The sequence below is a fragment of the Symphodus melops genome (assembly GCF_947650265.1).
Source record: "Symphodus melops genome assembly, chromosome: 11".
NCBI lineage: Eukaryota > Metazoa > Chordata > Actinopteri > Labriformes > Labridae > Symphodus > Symphodus melops.
This window is the reverse complement of record NC_136701.1, coordinates 11,529,072-11,538,752: the sequence shown is the minus strand read 5'-3', so window position 1 is coordinate 11,538,752 and position 9,681 is coordinate 11,529,072. Positions and strand designations below refer to the sequence as shown.

Here is a 9,681-nt window from a genome sequence, read left to right as displayed (position 1 = left end):
ATTTTGCTACATGGAATGCATATCAACAAGTAAACTGTCAGTGAAGGCTACCTGTTACATCAGATGCAGACATTTCTTTTTTGCACAATTACCGCTTTTAAAATCAGCTGAAGCGCTGATTATTTTTTCTATGAAGAATAAAGGAAGTGCAGGCACGCTGACACTTATTTAACAAAGTGCAACAGCCCCCCCCCCCACCCCCGTCTCACACGAGGTGACCCACTTTGATGAGATCTCCTTAAACTGTAGGAATCACTCAATTTCCTGGTAGGCAACCCGGGTATAATGCGATGCTGAGTGTGAAGTTGCTGTGTGCTGTATGCGGTGGATGGGAGCCCCACCTCCTCCCACGCTCTGATGAGTAGAGAGGGAGAGAGGAGAGGAGAGGGGGAGCAACTAACCTATCCACAGTGTCTCAGCACTTGCTCTCTGGAAATGCTTCAGATGGGCTCCTTGTTTTAGGACCGCTTAGCTTTCTCGTTTTACCACACAATAATGACATCTGTGTTGCTGTTTTCCAGACACCCTGTGCGTCCGTAGAGTACGCTCTTGGCTATACTTATACCAAGGGAAGCGCTCGAGAAAACTTGGACCGAAGGGATGCGCAAGCGAGTGCACATCTTGGCAAGGATCAGTTATTGAGGATTGGAAATGGATCAGAGGAGGCTATCCCCGCGGATCGAGACTTTTCTGTCTTAAAATAATCAAAGTCAAAGCACTCATAACTTATTTTTTTTTTTTTCTCCGGACAAGACATCTGTGTCTGTTCTTCAAGATTGCAAGAGCGACGGTGGACACATTCTCCAGAAATTTGACACGGAAAGTTGCAAATGCAGTGAATGGATTTTTGTGGCTGCTGAAGTTAATTTCATGTGGGCACTGTGACGGAGGTTTGAGGGTTATAGACACCTGCCTCTGGGATCACCGGTGGACACATCAGCTGCGGACGGATTGGCTAACGCGCATAGAAAAGTCTCTGGATCAGGTAATACAATCATTGCAATTTCTTTTTTTTTTTTTTTTTTAAATAACCGGGAAAGTTGCTGAAATCTCTCATTGAATTTCTTTTGCAAACAGTTCTGACATGTCTAAAGTCATGTCTAATAACGCAGAACGTTGTGCAAATCGGCTATTTATACAACAAGTTGTCTGCGATGCACTTTCTAATCTCTAAGCCGATAAGGCAGCGGTTTGGTGTGAGGCTACAGGTTGATCAGACACGGGGGCAACCGTGGAGATTTGTCAGCCACTATGATGATCCTCTGCGTGATTATTAAGACGATGCACTGCAATTAAAAACACATCCGAGCAGAGTTGGGATCCAGCCTTCGCAGAGTGAGTGATGGTATTCTGTCAAGAGGCAATATCATTGCACTTCCCATACAACACCAGCGCATATACGCTCCAATCTCATGTTTACTGTCGATCGGCTAATTGCGTTTTATTACACCATTATGATCCTATGAAGCAGAAAATGTGATCCATTTCTAGGCTATCATCACTCTCCTGCCTTTTCTTTTACACGAGCTGCAAACAACGTAATTGCCTCCATTAGTTGATCTTTATTCGAAGCGGTTTACTCACCAGTAACGGTTTTCTGCGCAAATAATTCTGACGGATACAGCCTGCCGTCATCAGAACTAATCTGCAGTTTTTTTTTCTCCTATGGATAGATTCGTGCGTATGATTGCAGAGAAGAGAGGCAAGAAGGGAGTTAAATCTTTGAAAAGCGCATCCACACGGGTAATCTCCTCTGCTCTACAGTGTGAGTCTAGGGTGTTGTTTCTCGCCAATCCAGCGACCACCAGGCACATTTTAATAGTCTGCTCCACATAGTGATGTCGGTCCAAGTTCCCACACATACTGGAGGCTATGAGGTCGGCAAAGCAGAGCAGAACAGAACAGAACAGGCCTGTAACCCAGTTGCACCCATATCTGACAAGGTGTTAGACATAAAAGGATACATTTGGTGATCTGTGTGAAACAGTTATGGAAGATGGGAGTTTGGCAAAAATAATGGCACTGGTCACAGTCGTTGTGAAAAATAGCCACTGTGTCTGACTGTTTACCTGTGTCTGTCTATCAACATTAGTGTAACAAGTATAAAGAGGGAGCTAATGAAGAAATACAATTAGATAGTTTTAAATTAGAATACTTTCTCCCTCCCCACATTTGAACGATCAACACTGTACAATAATAAGCAATATGTCCTGCAAGAGAGTTGCTGATGTGAGGCTAACTGTTAACCATTGGATTAATAAACGGGCAGACAGCCTATCTGACATGCCCAACAGATAACTTTCAGGAGAGAGCCCCCCCCCAAAATAAAAAAAAAGCAGCGATCTCCCCAGTAAGGAAAAACTAAGAACACTCTGGTGTGGTCAAACGCACAGACCAAAGGGGAAAATAGAGTATGTGTCCTGTGGTATGTTAATATCTCATCTTGCACACCCTGGCAATGTGTGATGCCAACTGTTTTGATCTCTGTGCATTTTTTTTTGTTCTTTTAGGTGTTTTTTTTGTGTGTGCAGCAGTCTAGGTGAATAGCCAAATGAAACTCCCATGCCCTTTACAAGTGTTTCCAACCAAAGCCCAGTGCTTTCTCATTACCAATGGCCCGGGTTCGCGGTTACTACAGAAACATTTTCAAGTCAATTCTGTGTGGATCAGCTGTAAGGAGTCCTAAGCTGTGACAGTAGCCGTCATAAATCATGCCGGTGGGAGGGTAATGGATTTTACCTGTTATACTAGCCAAAGGCGCACAGTCAGCCAATATATCAAATCACATCAGTTGAGAAAATCATTAAATCACCCGTTATCTTTCCTCACTCTGGCAAAGCAGCGCAGAGGACGTCTTATTGTAGAAATTCATGAGCTTGATTTGTAGCAAGTAACAGGTGGCAATCCTCGTCCTGCTTTGTCCTGGATAATAATCTTCTTCTCATCGACTGCAAAGAAATCAATTAGTGCATTTGGATAAACAGGATATTAAGTTAAAGTCCATTAGTTTGAAACAACATTTTTAAAAAATCTGATTCTCTAACGATTTGTTTTTTTCTAGACACAGCCCTGACCCTTTGACATACTAGTAATTCACAATTATGCCTCAGTTGATTCTACGCTTGAGTCATCTCAGCTGGACCTGGTAAGCAGCCAACTTAAAGAGCAAGTGTCACCCATTCAGTCACTGCGTTGACTCACAGGGTCTGTCTCTATGGTAACCAGGACAGGCTCACATGCTCTGGAAAGCAATTATATTTTCCTAAATTTTTACATACCTTTCACTGGCCACATACTCACATGTATGTGGCAAACATCTGACCCAACTTTTACTGAACATTTTTTTTAGACATCTTCCACTAACATAATAAATATATTTCCTCCACTGAATTTCCTGTAAATCCTTCTCTTAACTACTATATTTTCCACAGTTTATTTTCCCTTAAAAATATATTCCCCTATACAATCAATTACACAGAAATTGATGAGACATCAAAACATGTTCAACTGGTCCAGACCACCAATTAGACACATTTCATTGGCGAAGCTTTGAGTGCCCCATTTTAGCAACACCAGAAGTTACATAGATGAATAACACGGGCATTATGTTTTGTTTTTGCCCATCTTGGTTGGTAGAATGCCTCAGAAGGGACATGTCCCCCTCTGAAGCCTGCATTTTACTCCAATATTTCAGAAAATGAACACAACAGTGTATTGAGGAACACTGACGACTCACAATAGAGACCTACAATCTCACGAATAACTTGTTGACTGAGGTGATGATTTAACGAAGAAGTATTCATCATTATCTGACCTGATTTTATGAAAAAACAAACAAACAAAAAAAACAAAACAATTCCTTTTGTAGCCCACTAGGTCTCCCTCTTTGGTTTGGAAGTACGCATGTTCGAGGCACTTCTGCAGTGACTCCATGTTTCAATCCAAGACGTTATATCCATTCCTTTTTTGCTTGGTGTTTCTACTAGTATGGTTCCACTTTTTCAGAGGTCAAAATCATGACTGGGTGTCAGCCTTCCCGGCCTCATTAAGACAGAAAACTGTACTCCTCTTGGGAATGAGACCAACTGTGAACACGCTGCCTCAGTAGGGTCAGCGATTGAAGACATGTGGAAGTTTAAATCTTCTCTTGAAGGTTGGAGCCAGCTGGGTGGTTCACTTTGTGTGGGCTCCAGGTGAGACTCAATCAGAGCTTGCAACTTGACTGATGTTGAGCTGCCAGTGAAGTCTTTCACCTTCTCCTCAGTGAGGAGCAGAGCAGCAGCACTGGCACTGAGCCTTTAGGGAGAGGTGGAGATACAGAGGATTCTAGGCGGTTGCTAGGAGGAAATGAGGATTTCACTGTCATTCAAAATGGTATTGGAGGAAAAGGAGTAGATCCATGAGGTGTGGGAGAGATCAGAAGGGGGCCGAAATGGGATGAGATATCCCCTTATTTCCGCATCCACTGGTGAAATTCAGCTCTTGTTTCTTTTCCTTTTTTGCAACTATTCCAATGTTCTGATTGTGAAATGCACCAACTTTGCTTTGTCCTCTATAGCATTTTTTTCCCTTCCAAAACGACAGAACAATGCCAGTTTGTGTTGAATTATTTAAAGCCTACATGGTTTAAACAAACAAATATCGCTCAACTTTTTTTCACAGAGAATTTTGCATTTGTAGAGAAGAAAAGTGAGAAGGTGTTTGACAATTTTTGAGCCCTGAACGTCAATCATAACACTTCTACGTTTCAGGGAAATCTCAACATAAGTGACAGCAGACTCTCAGGTGACACAGTGGGCGGGAGTGAGAATCACTTTGTCTCTTCTCTTAGAGCAGCTCTTATCCATAGAGGTCACTGTCAGGTGAAGGGGTATGCTTGGGTGAGCTTCTCCTGAAGGTCGGGATTCTGCAGAGTGATGGCCTTGTGCTGAGCATGAGTCATGAAACACTGACCCCTGGGTCTGTTCGTGTACTATGGACTACGTTTTTTTCTTTGGCCATTTGGAAAGCCTTATCGGTGGTCTTCCTCAGGGTCTTAAAATCCATTTTGGAGTTATATTTTTACCTTCTCCTTCTTTTGTTGTTGTTTTTTTTTTTCTTCAACGTTAAACATCTTCACAGGAGATAAAGCAAATAACAAAACCATCAGGCAGTTTGAGAGTGCCTTTGAAATACCACCTCCGTACTGTGGTACAGACTGCCTTCCGTATTTCTCAATGCTGGAACCATCTGGACCATTGAATGATCACAGTGTGAGGCTATGCACTGAAGGCTGCTTCACTGGTAGAGTTAAAGTCCTCCCCTCAGTTAGTCAGCCGATGTCTTGATTGTATTTGGAAGGGTATTTCTTAAGGACATTTGTTGCTCTGGAGCGCCTCCATAAGCATCTCACTTTGTGTGTTTGTGTGTGTGTGAGTGTGTGTGTGTGTGCAGGCCGCTTTATTGCAAAATTCAGTGCTTAAGGGAATTATAGTTTGAACCCTTCAGGCCCTTATAGCTCTGCGTACAGCACAGTGTAAACCACTTTCATACAACCAGTATTACAGTTAGGTCATCCACCTATAAGCTAACTCTACGTCTTGCTGTGGTGTAATGGACTCCCAAAAGTAGCCCAGCCGGTGATGAGGTTTTAGTGATGAAGGGTAATCGTTGTACGAATGAAAATAAAAGGCCAGCAGTAATTCTCTTTGTTAAACACTAACTGTGGTCCCAAGTTTATCTATTTTGACTCGTTTAGCTCTGATAGCCAAAAGCAAGGTTACGACTATCCTTCTCTAACGCTTCCAGAAGATTTTAGTGTTTCGATGCCTCGTCTAGTTCATAAATCTGCCTCTCATGTTGGTAGTCTTGTAAAGTCCGAATTTAAAAACAGAAAGAGCTGAATATTGGATATGACTGGCTGGCCAGCATTGTGATTTGACAGATACATTTTAGCACACTTGAAGGACTAACTTATTGTTCCTGTCTTTGATTTAATGCTGAGTTATGTATCCTGATTTGCCTAAATCAGCTTGTAGTCTTGTGGTTCTATATTACACCATCTGGGATGGCAGATGATGACCAACTTTATCAGATGCAAAGTGCTGAGATGCAGTAAATGTCACTTGTATTTGTGATCGGCAGTTTCTAATGTGTCCATTTTTTACCATTTTACTTGTCAGGTAATGCATTTTCTTAAGACAGGTCCAGGTGGTGAAAAAAACCCAACAACAACAACAAAAAAAAACCTGTACAAGTTTTTCTTTGCCGCCTACTACGAGTGCTGCAAGACTAGGAAACATAGAATTCTCTAAAGCTTTTGATAAAATATTCGTGGGAAAGCTGAGAAATGTGAGATAACAAAAACCAAAAAAAAACACAGAAGCATGGTGTCAATAGTATTCAGTGATTAAAGGATTCTTACTGACTGATGGCAAAACGCATATTTCACAAACAACATGAATTTTAATGTAAAAGTAAACAAAGGGGGAAAAAAAGCGCACCGATTTGCTGTGGCTGTCAGGCACGGTGCCATCTGGAAGACAGGCATGAGGCCAACTGGAAGACATTAAGTCATGAGTGTCATCAACCATAACAATCATGTCACTATCAAAGCCCGCCTATTCATTCTAGGAGTGGCTGTAATAGCAGGGGGACAGTAACGGCTAAAGAAAACACCAAAGAAATAATTATGGTTTTCATTTCTGAAAGCCCATTTCGTGACGTTTTATCAGCAAACTAGAAGTGAACAGTGAACGGTTTAAAGTCGAAGAAAACACAGTGCAAGTATCAGGCCCAACCCTTCTAGACCTGTTTGTCATTAAATATGTCACTTTGAATATGATTGCATAAACGCAACAACATTTTTTAAAAGGAATTTGACTAATGATACATATAAATATTTCTCTTCGACAATGTTTTTACAGCCATTGCTTTTATGCGAAGTGGGACAGCAATTTGATACATTTACTATTTGATTTACAATGACCTTTACTTTATAATTACATCGCAAAATAACAGTGCTTAGTTTTAGATGTATTAAATGTGTTTCGGAGTGCAGCGGCTGATTATGTTTTTACTCCTGCCTGCCTCTTTTCCCTGCACACATGAACACACAGAGAGCACGCTCACTGTTCACGCCACATTGACTAAAGTCTCCCCCTGCAAATGTAAAAAAGGACACATCGATAACGGAGCAATTAGTGCATCAATAACCTGCACTTCCAATTTTAATGTATTCAAAAGGAATTGGATTTTTCATCGGATTGCTATATATTTGTGTTGTGTTGTCTAGCTTAATACACATTTTCTTTGCTTCTCTCTTGGAACATTGTTCAATGGAAGGAGATGCAGAATTGACTGATTGAGTTTAGAGTAACACTATTTGCTTATACTTGTGTATAGTTCTGTCTTTCTCAGTCACAATCAAACAAACTTACACTGCAATACCGTTTTTTTTTTCTTTTTCTGATCCCTTGCTAATACTAGACCTTGTAGCTGTGCTATTTTTTTCAATTCCAATACTTCATTTTGTTTGACAACATATTGCTTAGCATAAAAGGCTCCATACACAACAGTCATTAAAAGGAGTCATAGGAATTAGCACGAGAGCATTATTTTGGAGAAACAGACAAAATGGGTAAAATGTTGCAATCACTAAGTTTTCTAGAGTGCTGGACCATGATACTTAACCTCAATGTCTGCTCCAATTTCAATTACCAACATAATTCAACACAGACCCGCTCAAAGGAAATAATTATAGTATAAAATCATCATAGCATGAAAAAACTGAATTCGTTTGCTGGAGGGAATGCAGATCAAAGAAGACACTAAAATAATGGGTCATAATTACAGAGTTGAAAGGTTCAAAATCAAACATAATGATTACAGTGTTTGAGCTAGCCAGTAGCAATGGAGCTTAAATAGATTTTTTTACATTGTGCATTGTTGCAAGCTGCACATGATGATAATTGGTTGCTTGCATAATCTGCATGAGGGCGAATGCCCCCCAATAACCGGCCCCTCTTATGTAAGCCTTGTGTTGTATGAGGCCTCCCTGGTAATGACTTTGTCAATATTATACTTAATAGATTGTTTCTAATGTATTCTAAAGGTGTGTTTGATACCCTAGTGTTTAAGCTACATTGCTGCTCAATGTCTCTTAGTGTAATTCTGAAGTAATGAGTCTTTTAGGCTGCGTTGTATCTAAATTTGTGAATTATTTTAATGTGATTACGCAGCTAAAAAACTCAGTACTGGCTCTTATGTCTGTTTTGTATGTATGCTTACGAGAAGTAATTTCATGTTCCCATTTAAATTTATACATGGAGTTTGGTAAACTGAGACATTCATTAAAGCTATGAAACCATGTTTCGATGTAGTTATGGTTTTAAAAAATGCAGCTTTCCCTGTTTTTTTTTTTTTTCTTTTTCTTTTTTTTTCTCATGATGTTGCTTCTAGGCGTGTTGTATGTTTTGGTACAATTTATTGGTTATAATGAATAATTTTCACAGATATGATGTTTTAATATAAAAATACTATATGTTTTTTCCCCTTCCTGACTGAGTGAATCATGGTTTAAAGTAATTGTTGATGTTTGTTCTATTAGTTGCATTTATAGTAACAATCATGTAATTTGTGGCTATTTTGACACTGGGTATTTTATCACTTTTTTTTTTTTTTTTCAAATTAATTCACAGGGAAAGCTTTTTGACACATATACTCTGTCATTTGCAGGCAGATCTTCTGATGACCCAATGGAACTAAATTTACGACTAGTGCTGTTTTGGATCCTGGTGCTGCTCTGTGGTTCTGCTGAAGGCGGCATCCTGTACCGGGTCCAGGAGGAGCAGCCTCCAAACACCCTCATTGGTAGTCTGGCAGCAGACCAGGGCCTCCCAGATTCTGGTCATCTATACAAGCTGGAGGTGGGTGCCCCTTACCTTCGCGTCGATGGAAAGACCGGAGACATCTTCACCACGGAAATCCCCATAGACAGAGAGACACTAAGGGACTGTCGAACCCTGGCAAAGGGTAGGCCCTGCTACCTGGAATTTGAGGTATCAGTGACAGATCTGATACAAAACCAGAGCCCACGTCTCATTGAAGGACGCATTGAGGTCCAAGACATCAATGACAACACGCCACAGTTTCCCTCTTCTGTGCTCACCATCTCTGTCCCTGAAAACACCATCATGGGGGCACTGTTCTCCATACCTCTTGCTACAGACAGAGACTCAGACAGGAATGGTGTGGCAGATTATGCTCTGACTGCGGGACCAGATGCTGCAACTCTATTTGGCTTACAGGTGGCTGACGACAGGGGGGGAAAGCTCCCACAGCTCATCGTCCTGGGCAACCTAGATCGTGAATTAAAGGATTCCTATGATCTCACCATCAAGGCGGTTGACGGCGGAAATCCTCAGCGCTACAGCAGTGCTTTACTGAGGGTGGTTGTCACTGATGCCAATGACAACTCCCCCAAGTTCGAAAAGTCAACATATGAGGCAGAAGTGTCTGAAAACAGTCCAGTGGGGCACTCTGTGTTGCAGGTAAGACTATTTTGCAGTGTTCTTGCGTTTGTAGAGTTATTTATGTATTAAATTGTCTTTTGAAATGGAGTGTTTGGCTGCAATCAAGTGCTCTACTGTTTTGAATATTATATCCAGCAGTGAGTAAACACGGCTCAGTTGATTTATCAAG

The 9,681-nt window shown here is 41.0% G+C and overlaps 1 protein-coding gene across 1 annotated transcript in view; it reads left to right on the top strand.

Annotated features, from left to right (window-relative positions):
* Nucleotides 1-265: 265 nt before the first annotated feature.
* The window catches only part of pcdh1a (protocadherin 1a), a 94,906-nt gene continuing 85,490 nt past the window's right edge, over nt 266-9,681 (top strand). The window contains exons 1-2 of the mRNA XM_079355006.1: nt 266-985; nt 8,716-9,530. Coding sequence (XP_079211132.1) covers nt 8,736-9,530 — 795 coding nt within the window. The 5' untranslated portion in view covers nt 266-985; nt 8,716-8,735. The remainder of the gene's footprint in view (nt 986-8,715; nt 9,531-9,681) is intronic.